General features: G+C 36.5%; 1 protein-coding gene across 3 annotated transcripts in view; it reads right to left on the bottom strand.

Annotated features, from left to right (window-relative positions):
* The window catches only part of GRM1 (glutamate metabotropic receptor 1), a 420592-nt gene that overhangs the window by 37692 nt on the left and 362582 nt on the right, over nt 1–20318 (bottom strand). For all 3 annotated transcript variants that reach the window (XM_024248538.3, XM_024248540.3, XM_054558275.2), the window contains exons 7-8: nt 13028–13154; nt 269–1199 (exon numbers count right to left, since the gene is read on the bottom strand). In XM_024248538.3, coding sequence (XP_024104306.2) covers nt 269–1199; nt 13028–13154 — 1058 coding nt within the window. The remainder of the gene's footprint in view (nt 1–268; nt 1200–13027; nt 13155–20318) is intronic.

Below are 20318 nucleotides of genomic sequence, written 5' to 3'. Positions count from 1 at the left end.
ATAAGGACTGTTTCCTGCTCCTTTTCTTTCAAAGAAATGAAAACAGGGAGGAGCCTCAGTTCTGCATTCTTACTGCAACAGAATGTGAGATTTAAGAAAGGGAGAAAAGATTAAGAAAGGAAGAGAAAGACATTGGGGAAATGGAAGAGACAACTCAGAAAACTAGAGGAAGATATGAGAGACAGAGAAAGAGAGAGAGAGAGACAGAGAGAGAAAGAGAGACAGAGAAAGGAAGAGAGAAGAGAGACAAACAGGTCAGATAACTCACTTGGCATTCCCTGCCCCTGCCTTCTTTCTTCGGAAGATGTTGAGGAAAGTGTTGGAGCGGCAGGGCAGCTTGCCATCGCCAACATGCATGCGGACAACATCAGAGGTGGTGAAGGCACTACGGACATTCCTCTCAGGCTTGGCAATAATGATGTACATCTTGGGAGTGAACATGCACCCCAGAGCCACTGTTACACTGAGACTCACTGCAAAGCAAGTTGTGATGATCTTGTAGTTGCTCCCAAAGTAAATGGGCACAAAAGCTAGCCAGATGATACAGGTGGTGTACATGGTGAAGGCGATATATTTGGCCTCATTGAAGTTGGCGGGCACGTTGCGGGTCTTGAAGGCATAGTAGGTACAGCTCATGATGAGGAGTCCATTGTAGCCCAAAGGGGCCACCACACCCAGGTTGCTGGTATTGCAGATAAGGTAGACTTCCTTGATACTTGGGTAGGACAGAATGGGCATAGGGGGTTCCATGATGATCAGGGTTACCACCAGGGTTAGTTGCACACTAATCAGAATTGAGGCAATGATCACCTGAGCCCAGGCACTCATGAACCTGGGCTTCCGGGTGCAGATCTTCTTCTTGCTGCCAGCCAGGATGCGTGCAATGCGATTGGTTTTAGTCACTAAAGCAGAGTAGCACATCGCAGAGGAGAGGCCAACCAAGAGGCGCTGGAGGTAGCAGGAAGTGGTAGTAGGTTTGGCAATGAGAGTGAATGGGCACACATAACCAAGGAAGATGCCAGCTAGGATGATGTAGCAGAGCTCCCGACTGGAGGATTTGACCACTGGTGTGTCCCGGTACAGTACAAAGATTAGGGTGACAAACAAGGTAACAAGGATTCCCAGGCATGAAAAGGCGATGGCTATAATGGATTCGATGTTGCTCCACTCAAGATAGCGCACAGGAATGGGCTCACAGCCTGTGATGAGAAAAATCATTTTAGCATGAATCCAAGGTTTCTGCTAGGAATAACAACATGCCTATTAATTACTAGAGACATAGTCATCTTTGCATCCTTCATGATTTATAGCATTTAATGCTTTTTTAAAAATGCCCACTATTACACAAATAAAGATACATCATTGTCTTACCTGGACAATTATGTCCCCAAACTTAATCTTATTACAAGCCTAATGTGACATACTTGAACCTATAAAAATGATCTTTTCTTCTAACATCAGCATTATAAACAGATGCCATTCTGTGAATGGCACTCGGTTCTACATGTTCAGAAAAAGAAAACACCCAAATAAAACTTTATTTCCAGTGAGGATTAAATGGTGATAATGGGATAGAATAAATTATTAAGAAATAAACTAACAAAACTTTTCTTTTGATGCACCCATTGTCTGTAGGCAAGTCCAGCTCATAGACAAGTCGTTTTTGGCCAGCAGAGTGTTTTCAATGTAAATTTCATCGACTTCTTTAGAAGAATCTGCGTTCTCCTGTTTACTGCATAACTCTATATTATACCTTAAATCTCACTCCTCTACTCATGAATCATGCATGAATGATCTGTATCTGAAACCTGAGGGCCTTTGAGTTAGTAACCTCTAGTGGACATATCCAGGAAGAATGAAATCTCCCCTAACCCATCTCTTGAAAGGAAAGACTAGAATTTGTTCCTAAATTCCTGGCTTATCTTTTCCTCCTAGATGGAGAATAAAACGTATTTTGTATTTCAGAGTGAGAGAAAAATTTGTCAGGCTCTGGGACAACCCCTCCACAGAATTTTGTAATCACAAAATATTTGGTCTGGGCCAATATTTCCCAAATTGTGAGAATAAAGTCATTTCCACAAATTTAGGAAAAGACTCATTGCTCTGTAGCCATGGCAAAAGGGAACCACCAGAACCAGTGCTAAACCTGTCAGTCAGTCAACAACTTGCCTCAGTGAACATGTGTTTGGATGCCAAGCAAGCACTGTCAGCCCTTACTTCTGATAATCACTCAGGCAGGATCAGAATCACTTCAATAAATGAGTGCCAACTAATCAACAGTCTCATATGAGTAATTGTACTGCTACAGGTGATGTCAACCAGCTCTCAGAAGCTGCAAGGTTTTCAATCCCTAAACTCCACACTTTCTAAAAGCTCCATATAAAATGAATAGTCTTCTGCTCAGAGAAAATGTATCTGCCTAGCATAACTATCCCTTACTACAGTAAGCAATTTGTTTAGCTTTTGTGCTTTTTTTTTTTTTTTTTTTTTTTTTGAGACGGGGTCTCACTCTGTCACCCAGGCTGGAGTGCAGTGGCACAATCTCAGCTCACCACAAGCTCTGCCTCCTGGATTCACACCATTCTCCTGCCTCAGTCTCCCGAGTAGCTGGGACTACAGGCACCCGCCACCATGCCCGGCTAATTTTTTGTATTTTTACTAGAGACGGGGCTTCACTGTGTTAGCCAGGATGTTCTCGATCTGCTCACATCGTGATCAGCCTGCCTCGGCCTCCCAAAGTGCTAGGACTACAGGCATGAGCCACCACACCCAGGCCAGCTTTTGTGCTTTTTAAAAAAAATTTTATGTATTTAGTCTCACCATGTTTCATATTTCTAGAGGCTTCACCAAGATAATTTTGAAGACCCCTTATTTGATAACATTCCAAGAGATGCTCTGATCAACAGGGTCACTCACTGGACCCCTTCGTGCCCACATTCTGTCCTTCCCATGTACTAGCATGAGAGTCATTCTCAACAATTTTCTCATTCTGGCTAATTTTACTGAGCTCTTGTTGCTGAATTTATGTAGTTGTCCTAGGATTTGTAATCATGTAGGTCTTTATATAGAAGGCAATTAAACTTAGGTCTTTGTGTAAGGTAATTTCACCTGTATCTTTATATATTAAGTCATATAACCTTTGGTTTTGAAATGCACCATATGGTAATTAGACATAAGCTTTTTATTATGTCAACAAGTAGTTCACTTTAGAGATACACAATTTGATAAATATTTTTTTCCATATCTGTTTATTCCCTTGCTGTTTCTTTGCTTTTGCTGTTATTTACATACATATACAAAGTCTTATTTTATGGGTCTTTTTTGTTTGTGTGTTTGTTTTGTTTTGAACCATATTTTTCTGTTTTGTTTGCTTGTTTGTTTTGTTTTGAATCATCTTTTTCTGTTGACTATATAAGGGATAGTTCATAAACATTAGAGGAACATGTAAGCCTAAGAAGTGTCCAATCCAAGCTGGCCCTGAGTGCTAATGTTTGGAGATCCTTTAAATTGATAACCAATTTGCCAAAAGTGGTAGGTCACTCAGCCTTAGGTTTCTTAGAAAACCTTTACAAGAATACTTCCCGTGTTGTCAACTGATGAAAGATCACTTTATTTTAGTGATTGTGTGTTGCCTTCCTACACTCTGTTTGCTTTGGGAATCTAAGACACCATTAGCAAGCACACACTTTTGACAGAACTTGGTGGGCTCTCTTCCTTGTGTATCAGGGATTTGTCTCTGTCTAAATACAAACCTTTTTCTGGAAGAGCTTATTCTTTCTGTATAAAGTCACATGTTAATCCTAATATTTTTTGTTTTCCCAATACAGGCAAGACAGATGATACATAGATTGTAGATAGATAGATAGATAGATAGATAGATAGATAGATAGATAGATACATGACGGATAGGTAGGAAAATAGATATTTAAAATAACAATGGCTATATGGGAACTTTTGATATGATGAAATCAATAAATTAAAATATTTAAAAGGAGCTCTAGACAAATTAGGAGATAAAATACCACAGTCAATTGTCAGTTTCCTTAGCTGTCATTCTGCAAACAAATTTTCCAATTCAATGATGATTTTTGTCAAGGCTTTGGTAACCTTCTGAACGCTACCTTCTTTTCATTTCATTCTTTTTCTATGCAACTTTACCTGACTCTCTAAATGAACTACTCTGTCATCAGAGTTTTTACTAGAAAATAGTATAACATTTTAAACTTTCTAGAACATAAGTCAGATCTATAGAAGTTGAATTAAAGAAACTGGCATAAAGCAAAATTAAGACCTATAGTTAATAATTTTCCTAAACTTCATGAATACAGAACATAATGTTTGCTATAGAATTTGGAAATTTTATTATATACTTATTGTCCATACTACAAGTATGTAACAATTAATTCAATTAATTGTTAACCTTTGATGGAGAAAAATGTTTAAATGCAAGAGTAGAAAAGAGAAGATTAAAGTAATCCAGTGGTGTAACATTTAAAAAAGAAAAATAGAAAAGGCATTGCATAAGGCACTTTCAGAAGCTTTTCTTTCAATAAATATTCAAAGTTGTAAACTAAATAAAGGTGAAGAAAAAACTTTAGGAAACTTTCAAATAGTTCTGAAATAGACTGAACAACTAACATAAAAAGGACCGTATTCTCTCCCTCTGTAAGTAGGCTTAGACCTCCTGAATTACTTGAATTGAATGAGGAAAAAACAGTTAAAATGTAAAATTACCAATTTAGAAAATATCTAATACATGACTTGACATTTCCAGATAGAGTTAAAAAGTAAATAACCCAAATCAACATAATTATGGATCTTTCAGTAAACCAACTAAAAGGTCTCTGTTCTCTATGGTTTGGGAGCCTATGGAAGAAAATCTGTAGATCTCTCAAGCAGAAGTTTCATTTGAAGAATATTTGTGAAAACTCAGTACATCTCATGAAAAATTAGGCAACTTATTCTGGAAGGAGAAGTTGGCCAATTAAACAGCAATGGAAAGACATTTTCAGGATAGCAGAAGATGTGTCCAGCTCATGCTTCATTTGTAATTAAATTAATTTGGAAAAAAATGTATGGGACATTGATAAAATCGCAAAAGAAACCTTTGAGCATCTCCAGATGGATTGCACACGGTTGTCCCTCTCTATGATTTATTACTAGGTACTAGTTCAAATAGTGTGCTTATTTTATGACTGTTTAAGCATTCCCCTGCTGAAAAGCCACAATCCTCACAATGGCTAAAATACAATTAGATTTTTATTTCTTAGCTGAAACACTCTAATTTATAAATCCGGTGATATGAGGACATTTTCGCTGGAATATTTATTCATGACCTCATCATTCCCAACCCTCTAGAAAAATGAAAGGGAACCTTGATACACTGATGATTACACCCATTAGTAATTTTAAACTGAAGCTCTGCAAAAGCCTCCAGAAGCAGAAAGGGCATGGAAGTTAACTGCTGACCCAGAGACCTTAGAGCATGCTGATAACCATATAATGATCTTCTGCACAAGATCACCATTATAAAATTCTTGTATATATCATACTCTCCTTTGTATATTCTTGCTTATTCATACTTCTTTCCTTACTGATTTAAAGCTATAAAAATCTGAGTTCATCTTTATTATTTCTCTTACTACTAAGAGGAATTTATCTGAGCCTAAATATTACTAGAGACAATCATCACACTAACTCAATAATTTAGTTATATTAAGCTACTGTTGGTGGACATCATTCGAGAAATAATATAAAGGTCTTTGGCCATGCCTATGTCCTGAATGGTATTGCCTAGGTTTTCTTCTAGAGTTTTTATGGATTTGGGTCTTACATGTAAATCTTTAATCCATCTTGAGTTAATTTTTGTATAAGGTGTAAGGAAGAGGTTCAGTTTCAGTTTTCTGCATATGGCTAGCCAGTTTTCCCAGTACCATTTATTAAATAGAGAATCCTTTCCCCATTGCTTGTTTTTGTCAGGTTTGTCAAAGATCAGATGGCTGTAGATGTGTGTGTTACTTCTGAGGCCTCTGTTGTGTTCCATTGGTCTATATATCTGCTTTGGTACCGGTACCAGTTCCAAGTTGTTTTGGTTACTGCAGCCTTGTAGTATAGTTTGAAGTCAGGTATCATGATGCCTCCAGCTTTGTTCCTTTTGCTTGGGATTGTCTTGGTTATACAGGCTCTTTTTTGGTTCCATATGAAATTTAAAGTAGTTTTTTCTAATTCTGTGAAGAAAGTCAATGGTAGCTTGATGGGAATAGCATTGAATCTATAAATTACTTTGGGTAGTATGGCCATTTTCACGATATTGATGCTTCCTATCCATGAGCACGGAATGTTTTTCCATTTGTTTGTGTCCTCTCTTACTTCCTTGAGTAGTGGTTTCATGTCTAAAACACCAAAAGCAATTGCAACAAAAGCCAAAATTGACAAATGGGATCTAATTAAACTAAAGAGCTTCTGCACAACAAAAGGAACTATCATCAGAGTGAACAGGCAACCTATAGGATGGGAGAAAATTTTTGCAATCTATCCATCTGACCAAGGGCTAATATCCTGAATCTACAAGGAACTTGAACAAATTTACAAGAACAAAAAAAAACAACTGCATCAAACATTGGTCAAAGGATATGAACAGACACTTCTCAAAAGAAGCACTTATGTGGCCAAGAAACATGAAAAAAGCTCATCATCACTGGTCATTAGAGAAATGCAAATCAAAAGCACGAGACACCATCTCATGCCAGTTAGAATGGTGATCATTAAAAAGTCAGGAAACAACAGATGCTGGAGAGGATATGGAGAAACAGGAATGCTTTTGCACTGTTGGTAGGAGTGTAAATTAGTTCAGCCATTGTGGAAGACAGTGTGGTGATTCCTCAAGGATCTAGAACCAGAAATACCATTTGACCCAGCAATCCCATTACTGGGTATATCCTCAAAGGATTACCAATTATTCTACTATAAAGACACATGCACAGATATGTATCACAGCACTATTCACAATAGCAAAAACTTGGAACCAACCCAAATGCCCACAATGATAGACTAGATAAAGAAAATGTGGCACATATACACCATGGAATACTATGCAGCCATACAAAAAGAATGAGTTAATGTCCTTTGCAGGAACATGGATGAAGCTAGAAACCATCATTCTCAGCAAACTAACACAGGAACAGAAAACCAAACACTGCATGTTCTCACTCATAAGTGAGAGTTGAACAGCGAGAACATATGGGCATAGCGAAGGGAACATCATACGCCAGGGACTGTCAGGGGGTGTGGGGCAAAGGTAGGGATAGCTTTAGGAGAAATACCTAATGTAGATGACGGGTTGATGGGTGCAGCAAACCACCATGGCACACGTATACCTATGTAACAAACTTGCACATTCTGCACATGTATCCCAGAACTTGAAGTATAATTTATAAAAAGAAATAATATAAAGGTATGTTATGCTAACTTTTCCAATAACAATACTCTGCATACGCAAAGATTGCATGAGTTTAGATATTTGAAAAGATTAAGAAGAACTGTAGCAGAAGACACTCATGTAACAATTTTATTTAAAGTCAAAAGGTCTAATACGGTGCGAGAAAGACAGTGCACGTCAACACCAAGGGACCAAGAGATAACCAGGTGCAAGCTCTCTAGGTTCTTATTCACACATGGATAGACTTTATCTGTGGATTGGACTACCAGGATCTCTACCATGAATATTGGCTTTGGGTTAGCTAGGGCAGAAGTTTCAGTGGAGGCTTTTTATCACCCCCAAGTCATGTAGCCAAGTCAAGCTAATTGGTGATTTCAGGTGAAATCCATCAGTGAGCAAGCTGGATTTACTTGCCACCAAACACATTTTAAACTTTAAACTACATATCGTATATCCAAGTTCCCCTAATGAGGACAATAGTCAAGGACAGATACTAAGGCCTCTCCAAGGATAATCATAAAGTTGTCCAAATCTAGCTATAAAATAACTCTGTCCTATACAGTACATCAAATACAACTGAAGAACAATGTTGTTATGCTAGAGGGGATATAAGTACTCTCGTGTTGTAACAGTAGCAGTTTGTCATGGCACCCAGAAACATACTTGCAACTCTACTATGATTGCTTTATCTCTTGGGAAGATCCTAGATTCTTTTTCATATATGGAAACCAGGCTCTTCAATGCCAGTCTGGAACCATCCAAAACAGAATCCCTTGAAGACTGGGACTAATAATTTATATTTTGAGTAAGTTTCTTAAAAGTTTTAGATTCTTTTTCCTTTTTTTCTTTTCTTTCTTTTCTTTATTTTTTATTTAGGATAAATTTAAATTTAAACTAAATTTAAATTTATTTAGGATAAATTTAAATTTAAACTAAATTTAAATTTATTTAGGATAAATTTAAATTTATGCTAAATTTGAGAAACATTAGCTTTGCCATCTTCAGGGAATTAGCTATAATGTCAATTTTGTCCAATTATGTAATGTCATGTTATGTGGTTTTCTTTGAGGTCCTGTTTTGAAGTTTTTAAAAAAGTTATCCAACCTCCAGGTGTGTTTGGTTATCCCATGACTAGAAAGAGGGGAGACTACCTTCAACTAGTGGTGAGTAGTGTCCACCTGACCTCAGAACTCAAAAGGGGGACTTTGTGAGAGTTGTGCTTTCCATATCTGAACCCGGAGAACTTGAGGTCCTGGCAAGTGTTAATGGTTAGGGTTATCACAGAGAACTCAGAGCTATCAGACAAGTCAGTTTCCTTCAAGCCAACTACAAATTACTGAGCAAAATCAAAGAAAGGTGGCAATAACTCTGATCTCAGGACTGGTAGCTACTTCTAATTTTTGAATCAAATGTTAGGGTGCTTATAAGATCCAGATGTATTGGAGGAGGATGAAATTTACTATCAGACTTTTTTCCAATTAGGTCAAGTCAAATTTAACAGAAATTAAGAAATAAAATTCTATGCAAAGTGTCTTGGGGTAATTCATAACATTTTCAATACTACATCATGATCATATAAAGCTTCATCAAAATGCTTCCCTGATTGTTTTAAAATTAATATAAATAGTAATTCTATTACAATTCAATGAAATTCTACCAGGTGAAATTCTGTTTGTAATTCAGTGCTCAGATCAAATGTCCCTTCTTCTGCAAAGTCTTTTTTCTTCCCAGGGAAAAACAGCCGCTCCATATTTATCTGACATTTTACACATAACTCTATTGTAGGACTGATAGTTGGCTGTTTACATGGCTAGTTTCATATGAAGCTCCTCCCTTAGGATATAGGCATTGCTTAATTCACCTGTATATTCCCAGTTTTTAAAAAGTACCTGGCACAAAACAGGTGGTAGTGTTTATTACAGAATGAAATAAATTAGTAGATACTAGTGTAAGAGGTTACAACAACTGTTGGGATGGAAAAAAAGTTGTTAAAATTAGTTAATGCTTATAAAGCATTTTCCGTTTTTTTTTTTAATGAGAAAATGTAGTGTAGTCTGTCTTTTTGAGGAATATTCTTATTTTATTTTTACAAACAAATTAGTAGCATTGGATTACATATAATTGGTCCACAAATTGTTAAACTACTGTCAAACTGTATATCATGGTAGAAAAGATCCCTGTTTTTGTATCACAAGAAATAAAGTGTGAAATTTAAGTGCTGAATTAAAATGTGCAATTTCACAAGAAGAAAATATGAGAAACTTTTTAACAGCTTCAAAAAGCACTTTCTCTAAGAAATATACTAATTTCTTCATAGCCAAAAAAAACACATTTTAATGGAAATAAAAACCACAGTAAACCTGTTTTTATTCATTAACATTATAATGTATGGAGTATACATTAAAAGTAGCTAACTTTTAAAGTGATTTTAAGTATATTTTAACCAACTATTAAAAATAAAAAGTATATTTTACTTCAGTAGAATACACTATTTTTCAAAGAAGAATGATTTCTCATTTTAACTAATATTTAGTGAAAAAAAATTACCCATAAATCAAACACCTACTTAAAGGCAATGCGTTTACTTTTCTGAGTAATTCTACTGATTTTTAGTATTCTGTTCTCATAGGTTTTCTAATTTCACAACTACCGCTACCATGGTAACACCCACAACACATTGGCACGGACTATGCCCTTGCTCTGTGCTTGACATGGCACCAAGCAAGTGGTAAATGGGATTTCCTGTATGAGACCAAAAGAAAGGCAGAATCAATATGGATCATTAAGACATTAGCATAAATTAGAATGAGGAATCTATATTGTGAAAGACCCTAAAGATGAGATTTGCAAAATCATCTGAATATATGACCCAGTCATAGCTGCATGCCTGTTGTTATTAGCTAAGGGCATGGTCTGAGGAGTTGCTGGCTCAACTCATTTGAATGTTAAAGTGACTTTTATGCATATGATTGATCATGGCATATTAAATCGTTAGAAATGTAATTGTATTAATATTAATCTATTTTTAACCAAGGAAAATTTTAAAAATATTTTACCAAGTTATAGGTCCCTAATCAATGGAAATGAGCATTTGACAGTGGACAGAAAATATACAATAATCCCACAATAGAGCATCTCCAGGGAATACAAGGTATGAACTTGAGTTCCAGTATTACATCATATCAGGTTTTTTAAAGGAGTTTTTTTATCTTAGTGTTTTAAAATAGGATAGAAATTTTTTTAATGTGCGAGACAAGCCCTAATGAAAATGAAGTAGAGCAGTAGGAGAAGTTGGAGAAAGCCCAAAAAATGTAGACAAGAGAAAAATGTTTGTACCTCAAAGCCAAGACTTCTGACTTCTAAGATTAACCTCATAAAGAGGTCACTTTTGTCTTTGAGCTTCTTCCTAGTCAGCTGTGATCTCAGTCAAACAGATGAGTGGAATGACTGTCAGTAAACCCCAGCTCGCAAACACAATAGCCATCTAAGCGGACCTACTTATACAAGAAAAAGAGGCCTGGCAGGAGGCACACACTATGAAGTAGGATACAAACTTGAAGAGAAATAATGTAAGTAGAGGGAAGGCATGAGTCCAAAATGAGGTTGGAAAAACTTTTCCAAGCCAGGCCATTGCATGCAACCATGGCAGAGTGAGAGCATTCATTAGATCCAGTGACAAACAATCCTGAATTCTCACTGTGGTTTTTCTATTAACCAACTGCATTGACCTCGATGACCCTGGGTGAGTCCCTTCTTCCTAATTCCCTCAATTTAACAAACATGTATTAAGTAGCTATTATGTTCAAGGCATCAGGCTATGCACCAGAAAGTGGTATTTCTCAATGGGTGGGACAGAGAGTAATTGCATCAGGATCTGCTGAGTTCCACTCCAGCGTGAGCAAAGGGGAATCTCTGGAGGTGGGTAATTCCTGGGTAATTTTTAGGCATGAAAAAAGATGAGTGAGAGGCAGTTCATATCTTCAAAAATGTTCTGATCTACTTTTCTTCTCTTTAAAAAGGACCTTTGTACTAGTGACTTACAAAAACTTTTTGCTGCTCAGTTTAACTTTTTTTTTAACAAAATTAACATTTTACAAGGTATTGTCACTTAGTAAGTATAATTTTAGTTATGTGACCTAGTTCTACTTACCTAGTCATTTTTGATATACTTTGAATAAACTGCATGATTTCTTAGTTGCATATTCTTACTTGGAAACAAGTAAAAAAGTGTTCAACCATCAAGAATATTACATTTACGGATGATTTTCAACAGCACCCAAAAAGACATGGAGTCAGGGGTTAGTGGACTAGGTTCTGCTTCTCACTATTTTCCTCACTTTGGCCATACAACTTCACCTCTCTAGGCCTCAGCTCCCTCTTTCTAAGATGATAAGATGAGGGGCTAGATTATTCAGATGACAAAGTGTCTATGTACTCAGATAAAAAAAAGCCTCTATGGCTCCTAAAATTTATGCAAAGTTTTGTGAATCATTTCTCCTCTGTAAGCTCATAACAAGGTGTGTGAAAAACAAAATTCATTTATATGAACATCACTCTTAGGAAACTTCCAAACTCATATAATCAATCCCTGAGTTCCATTGGTTTTACTAGTGAATCATCTGTTTCGTTTACACCTTTCCATTCCTACCGTAGCTGTCCTAATCCATGCCTTTTCAAGTAACTCACTTGCATCAATACAACAACTTCCTATACCACCACAAGAAGCATACCAGAAATGCGGATATCATAATGTCATTCACCACTTTAAAATTCTTTAGTGGTCTCCCATGCTTAAAGCCAAAGTCCAAACATGTAGAAGAATGTCACACAGAAGCACTCTGCCATCCCATCAGTGTCCTTGTCTATTCTCATTTCTGACCACTACCCTACTGGACCGTTGTGCCTACCTACCAACCCCACATACTTGTTCTATGGTTTTCTGCAAATGTGTCATAAACTTTCATGTTTCCCGTGTTCTACTTTAGGCCTGAAATTCCTTTCATCTTCTTGCCTGCCTAACAAAATTTATGCACTTTATAGATATCTCTATTATTTCAATAATTATATTACGTTTTATTATATTTTTTCATGTTTCTTCCCTGATAGTTTTAAGCAAAATAAAAGCTGGGACGATTATTTTAATAATTATGTTATGTTTTATTATATTTTTCCATGTTTCTTCCCTGATAGATTTTATGCAAAATAAAAGCTGGGACATTTACCTTTCTATTTTTAGGGCCTACAGTAGTGCCTCATCCATAGTAGATGTTCAAGAAATGATTGCAAATATAAATTCAGGTGGCCAGAAATACCTTCAAATACAATTTAAGGAAAAACAGAAAACAATTCTATAATAGCATAGCCTCCCACACATCAATTCATTGTTATTTAGATTTACATGAACTTTCTTTTCAATATAGATTATAGAAAACTTATGAGGTTTATGCATACTGTTTGACACGAGGACTAAAAAGTGTGCATTGTAAATTAACATTGAGAAGACATGAGGTAAACATTCTCATTTGAGGGATGGACACATTGGAAAGGCGAATAGTCAGGGACAAGGTTTCCAAGTGAGGCAGCTCCTACCTGTTAGATCTGCATTGGGCCACCATCCCAAGTCACAAGCTTTGCAGGTGAACTCATCTTGCACATATTCATTCTCTTTGCAGGCCGTGCAAATCCAGCAGCAGCTCACTTCTCCTTTTCGTATAACCTATAACATAGATATTTCATGAATTTTAAAGATAGTTTTCCCAGAAAAGCTTCTATTTCGGATGAGGACTTGTTTTCAGATTATGAATAAAGAAAAAAAGACTAACTATGAAAATAATCTTATATGCTGAGGAATCTTAAGAAGGTGAATTTGCATATACTTGATTATCTTAGAGTTCAGATGGAATTGTCAATTCATTCCATGCTGGGTTTGGAGGCTTTTCAATAATAATTTATTTTATAGAGTTATTTGACTACATTTTTTTGCAGAGTTAAAAATGAAAGTCTAATTTAATCATTGTTTATATTAATATTTATTACTCTCAAAAAAGAAAAAGTACACATTTTTCTTCTCTGAGAAAGCAAGTAATGTTTTACTAAAAAAGTCTGTAATAAAACCTTATTAATTCATAAAACCTAAGTAATTATACAATTTTTGTTGTAATTATAAAAAAACTGAATTATTAGACAATTTTACTCAAGAGCATCTATATATACATAGAAACAGAACGATAGCTAAGAAAGAAGAATCAAGTATTGCCCTCCCTGACTTTCTCTAGTGAATTCAAAAGATCATAACAAGTATTGGTAGCAAAATTACTAGTTCAAAATTACTGGAGAGCTGCTTAACATCTGAGCAGTTTAAACTTTCCCCCATTTTCAGTTTGTTTGGTAAACACTTTCACGCTCCATAGTACAAAAATAAACATAAAAACACATTGCATTTAAAGTGTGCATCTTGTAGACAGCACACAATTTGGTCTTGCATTTATCTCTAGTCCGGCAAGTTCTGCCTTTTATTGTTTAGTACATTTACATTTATCATAATAATCAGTATGGTTACATATAAATCAATCATCTCTTATTTTTCTTTTTTCTGTCCTATATGTTCTTTGTTTTTTGCCTTCTTTTTAGCATTCTATTTTATCTCCATAGTGGCTTACTAGTTAGGCCTCTTTGTTATGTTTCAGTGGTTGCTCTAAAGTTGACAATATGCACCACTAATTTATCACAGTGTACATTCAGATAAGATTATACTACTTTATGTATAATGTAAGAACCCTACAGTAATATTCTTCCATTTTCCCCTCCCGTCCTTTGGGTTATAGTTGTATACGTTTTACTTCCACATATTTATTTTATAGACCCTTCCCAAATGAATTATTATTTTTGCTTTAAACAGTCAATTATTCCTGAAATATGTTTTTTAAAATAACAAAGACATTATATTTTATATTTAGCCATATATTTACATTTCTGTCTCTTTTAATTACTTTGTTTAGGTCCACATTTTGGCCTGGTATAATTTTCTTCTTCCTGAAGACCTTTCTTTAACATTTACAGCCATGTCAGCCTGAGAATATGACCTCTCTCAGCTTCTATTTGTTTGAAAAAGTATTAATTTTGCCTTAGTATTTCAAAAATAACATTTTCACTTGGTATGGAAGTTTAAGTTGACCATATATATATTCTATTTCAGCATGTTATGTCATTCCATTGTCCTAGGGAATAGAATTCTAGGTTAAAGATTATTATTATTATTATTTTTTGCTTTCAGTGCTTTTAAGATGTTACTTCCTTTTGTCTCACCTATAGTTTCTGATAAGAAGCCTGCCATAATTGTTATTTCATTCCTCTGAATGTATCAGCCCTTTCTTATTTTGGATATTAATTTTTTATCACTGGTTTTTAGCAACTTAATTGTAATGACTTCTTTGTGTTTATCATGCTTAGGATTTGTTGAGCTTTATGGATTTGGGCTTACATTTTCATTACATTTAAAATTTTACAGCCACTACTTCTTCAGGTTTTCTTCTGACCTGCTTCACTCTCCCATCCTTTTGGAGCTTCAGTTGCACTTATAGTCTACCACTGGGTATTACTCTGCAAGTAACTGAGAGTCTGCTCATTTCTTTTAGCTTTTAATTTTTTCTCTTTGTGCCTCATTTGCCTGTTTCCTATTGCTATGTTTTTCAGTTCACTGACCTTTGGTTCTACAACAATTAATGTGCTGTTAATCCAATCCATTAAAATGTTTTTTTCTTAGATATGTTATTTTTCAGCTGTATAACTTCTATTATGTTATTTTTTATATTGTCATTTTTCTTCTTTTTATATTTATGTCTTCTTTTAAATCTTTTAGCACATATTTATCCTTGTGTTTTAACGCCCTTGACTGCTAATTTTAACATCAGTGTAATTTCTGGAACTGTTTCTATTGCTTGGTTTTCTTCCTGGTAACGTGACACATTTTGCCACTTGGTCAAATCTGCAAATTTTTGGCCAGATGCAAGACATTGTGTGCATTAAGGTGTAGAGTGCGGATTTATTTTTCTTCCTTTTTTAAATGAGTGTTGGACTTTGTTTGAGCATGCAGTTAAGCAACTTACAGCTCAGTTTGTTCCCTTTGAGCTTTGATTTTAAACTATTAGAGAAAGTCTAGAATAGTCACTGTTTGAGGAATAGTTTAGCCTCATTATTAAGATATGACCTTCCAAGAGCTTTTACTTAATTCCTTATGTATTCAACAAGATATCTCTACTCTAGCTGGTGGAAGTTGGAAAATTCCTGGCTCTATGTCAGCTCTGGGAATCCAACTCCCTACTATGTTTCCTTACCTGGACTCAAAATTCCAGCTGGCTGACATGTAGACTAGTATTCAATCAAATACTCCAGAGAATGCCTATGCTAATTTCTGTGAATCCTTTTTTGCATAGATCCATCTTCTTCCATACTTGGCACTACAAATTCTAGCTGTTTTGGTCCTCCCAAACTCTGATTCTGTCTTCTTAAATTAGCAAGATGGCCAAGCTCCATTTGTTTTCTCTCTCAAATGAACAACCACCAGGAAATTGTTTCTGTCTTTCTGTCTCCAGGCAGAAAGCCTGAGTGATTTTAGGGTTCACCATGTTTGTTTCCCTTCACTTCCATGAACTCAAGGTCATGTACTGTTTTCCAATGTCTGAACACAGTTGTTTTGTATATTTCATCAAGATTTCTAGTTGCTTATGGCAGAAGGCTAAGTCTGGACTCTGTTAATCCCTCATCTCTAGGGGCAGAAGTTCCTCTCTAACACAATAAAAATGATCAAATATTCCCATATGTAAAATCAGAAACTAAACTCTAATTATTGCCATACTTTAAAATGATAGAAATTCTAGCCTTCATAAAAATAAAATTATCTTCCTGCACATCAGGTTGACATTTATACCACTGTTTTAGAATTACATAAAAAGATTAAATGACAGAATATTTTCAGCAAGTATATAAGGTTTTCTATTCCTACTTTTACTTTCAGATAACTTTTGAAAGTAGAGTCAAATTAAGTCTTTTCTGAAAAAATTCACACCTATCTTCAAAATAGGCATGAGAAATTTAAATTATAAAAGATATCTTTTCTAAATGATATGAGAAAAAATTGAATTAATAAATGCTACTGTCTTATTTTAATTAGAATAAGCAGTACAGTAAGAGCCATCACGAATTACTGTATGTCACTTCAACCAGCTGTATCTTTCTCTCTGTGTAAAATTAGTACTGCTAATTAGACAAATTCAAAAGACAATAATGCTAAATAAATATACTTATGCATGCAGGATGACTGGTGAAAGTAGATTCTGCAAATAACTAGTACATGGAAGGTGTTTGACATTAGCTTTTGAATGACTGAATACATTAATGAATAAGTTATTAGCTTATATCTTTAATACAGAATGAAAAATTGGGATGCTTAAATGGAGTTACTTTTTTAATCCTCCTTCTTTATGCACCAAGTGCATCAAGTATGTGTACTTTTGCCATATAATATCTGTAAGATGAAATTTATCCTATCTTCATAGTCACCCCCTAGACTCAGACTGTATTACTTTATACTAAAATTATGCTCCCTCCCCATAGTATCATCCATTGTATATATCTAGGGAGTTACATACCATGCCTCTAATTTCTTCTCACTCCAGAGTAAGATGCACATAGTTGCCAAGATCATCCAAATAGTCTGTAGCTCCTCAAAGGAAAGGACTATGCCATCCTTTCACTGTTTTCACAGCATAGTCATCAAGGCACAGAAATATACCAATAACACACAGCCAATAAATGAGTGTTGAATGGAATATTTTTCAAAAATATAATTAGATCACTCAAAGAAATTTAGTGCCTCCTCTTTTAATACCTTTGAAATATAAGTTCTTCGGTCAGGCATTCACTTGGCCCCTAGTTTTTGTTTCTGTACCTGACTTTGTCTGTTATTAATTTCTTACATATGTCTGTGAAAAAAGGAAGGGCAGTCTCTATGCTTAAATGCATATTACCTTCTATTTAGAATGTCATCTTTCCTACATAAAACCCTCCACGTCACTACTTTCAAGATAAGACACAAAAGTCACATGCTTCAGTGAGTATTTTAGAGCAGTGAGTCTTTCAAAACCTTATTTTATCAACAAAAATATAGTTGATATTTTCTTACCACAGGTTAGCTTTTGTCCTCTAATTGTTTTACAAATATGTGGGAGATACGTTACATTCAGACAAGTTGTTTTTTTTTTTTTTTAAAAATCTTAGGTTCTTATATCTCTTATATATGTTCTAGTTTCCCCAAAGTGACAAATTTAAAATTATTTTTATATTTGTCATAGTAACTGATATTTCTTTTGTATGATGTATACATTCAATAAGTGAGTAAGTGTTTAATTTTTGTCACACGAAAATGCTTTTTATGTCATCTCTGAGTCATAGTAAAAGTTTTGACATTTCACTGAAACTTCCCTGGAAGGACTAAGGCTTTCTAAGACCTACCTGTTTTGATTCTGTTTACATCCTGTGTACATGGTTCTATGCTTGTTAGTGAGACTAGGTGATCTGCTGCTACACACAATGTTATGATTCACTTTATGTACACTGTGAGTGTCTTAAAACAGTTATACCATAGGAAATTAAATGTCCACTTTGTGACTACATTTCTGAAGCAACCAGAAATGGATTTGTTTAAATTAAAATTTTATTTAGAGAATGGATGAAAGAAAGCAAACAGCCTCAAGAGAACATAATGGTGGAAAAGTAACTAAAAAAAGGTAAAAGAGAAAATTTTCTTTGTAAGAGAAACATCTGAAAGACTAAAAAGAATAAAGGAACCGGGTCTACTTTAATTAGAATTGTAGGAGAGAGTAAACTGTTTCTGGCCCTCTAGGTGGAGCAAGATGGCGAAATAGAGAATTCTACCGATTGTCTGCCTCCCCCACCAAGGACACCAACAAATATCTATCTACAGAGAATCAAAAATCAAGTGAACACTCAGTATCTTGTTTTAACTTCATATTGATGAAAGAGGCACTGTAGAGTTAGAAAAAACAGTCCTGAATCACCGATGCCACCCTTTCTCCACCCTCTAGATGCTGCGGCATGATGCAGAGAGCATCTCTAGGTGCTGAGGGAGGGAAAACACAGTAATTGTGAGGCACTGAACTCAGTGCTGTCCTGTTAGAACAGAAGGGAAAACCAGATCAAACTCAGCTGATGCCCACCCACAGAGGGAGCATTTAAACCAGCACTATCCAGAAGAGACTCGCTGATTCCATGGGTTCGAACTTAAGCGCCTACAAACCTTGCCACCGAGGGCTACAGGATACTGTGTCTCCAAGTAAACTTAAAAGGCAGTCTAGATCATAAGGATTGGAACTTTTAGGTGAGTCCTAGGGCTGAACTAGACCCAGAGACAGTGGAATGGTTGGGGCAGAAAGCATACTGGGACAACAGCTGGGGCAGCTAAGGGAGCGCTGGCGTCACGCCTCCCCTAACCCCAGGCTGTACAGCTGGTAGCTCCAAAAGAGACCTCTTCTTTCCACTTGAGCAAAGGAGAGGAAAGAGTGGGGAGGACTTTGTCTTGCATCTAGGATACCAGCTCAGCCACAGCAGGATAGGGCACCCATCAGAGTTGTGAAGCCCCTGTTCCAGGCCCTAGCTCCCAGAGGACACTTCTATACACATCCTGGGCCAGAAGTGAACCTGTTGCCTTGAAGGAAAGGACACAGTCCTGGCAGCATTTATTACCTGCTAACTGAAATGCCCTTGGGCCCTGTATAACCAACAGTGATACACAGGTACCACATTGAGGGCCTTGAGTGAGCCTCTGAGACTGACTTCAGGTAAGACTCAACAGATTACCAGCTGTGGTGGATATGGGGCAAAACTCCTTCTGCTTGGGAGAAGCAGAGGGGAAAGAAAAGGGGGCTTTGTCTTAAGTACCAGCATGGCCACAAGTGGATAGAGTATCAAATGGGCTCCTGGGTCCTTGATTCCATGGCTTGACTCTTGAACTACATTTCTGGATCTGCCTTGGGCCAGACGGGAGCCCACTGCCCTGAAGTGTATGTCCCAGGCCAGGCAGCATTTACCACAAGCTGACTTCAGAGACCTTTGGCCTTAAGGGAACATCAGGGGTAGTCTGCCAGTACTCCTTATGGCCTGGGGTGGCAGTGACTATGGGGTGAGTCTCCTCTACCTTTGGAAAGGGGGAAAGCGTGTGAAGGACTGCATCTTGTGGTTTGAGTGCCTGCTCAGCTGCAGTGTGATAAAACACCAGGCAGCCTTCTAAGTTTTTTGACTCTAGTCGTTGACTCCCAGATGGAACTTCCAAATCCACACAGGGCTCTGGGAGACCTTGCTGTCGCAAAGGCAAGAACACAGACCTGGCTGGCTTTGCCACTTGCTGATTGTAGAGCCCAGGGCCTTGAGCACACAGGTAGCACGGAGTGGTTTCAGCAGGCCTTGAGAAAGAACCAGTACTGTGCTGACTTGAGGTCAGCACAACTATGGCAAAGTCATAGTTGTGGTGGCTACAGGGGTACTTGTGTCACTCTACTCACAGCTTTAGGTGGCTCCGAACAGAGAGAGAGAGAAAGAGAGAGAGAGAAAGACTCTGTACATTTGAGAGAAAGTAAGGGAAGAGAATAAGAGTGTCTGGTAACCCAGAGACTTGTCCTGGATCTTGTCCAAGACAATCAAGGTGGTACCTCTATGAGTCTACAACAACCACAGCGTTACTAGGGTTGGGGAGCCCCTTAAAGCAGATACAGCTTGGATCACAACACTCAAGTTCTTTCAAATATCTGGAAAGCCTTCTCAAGAAGGAGGTTACAAATAAGCCCAGACAGTAAAGGCTACATTAAGT

Source organism: Pongo abelii, chromosome 5 (genome assembly GCF_028885655.2).
Source record: "Pongo abelii isolate AG06213 chromosome 5, NHGRI_mPonAbe1-v2.0_pri, whole genome shotgun sequence".
NCBI lineage: Eukaryota > Metazoa > Chordata > Mammalia > Primates > Hominidae > Pongo > Pongo abelii.
This window is presented reverse-complemented; position numbering and strand designations above follow the sequence as displayed.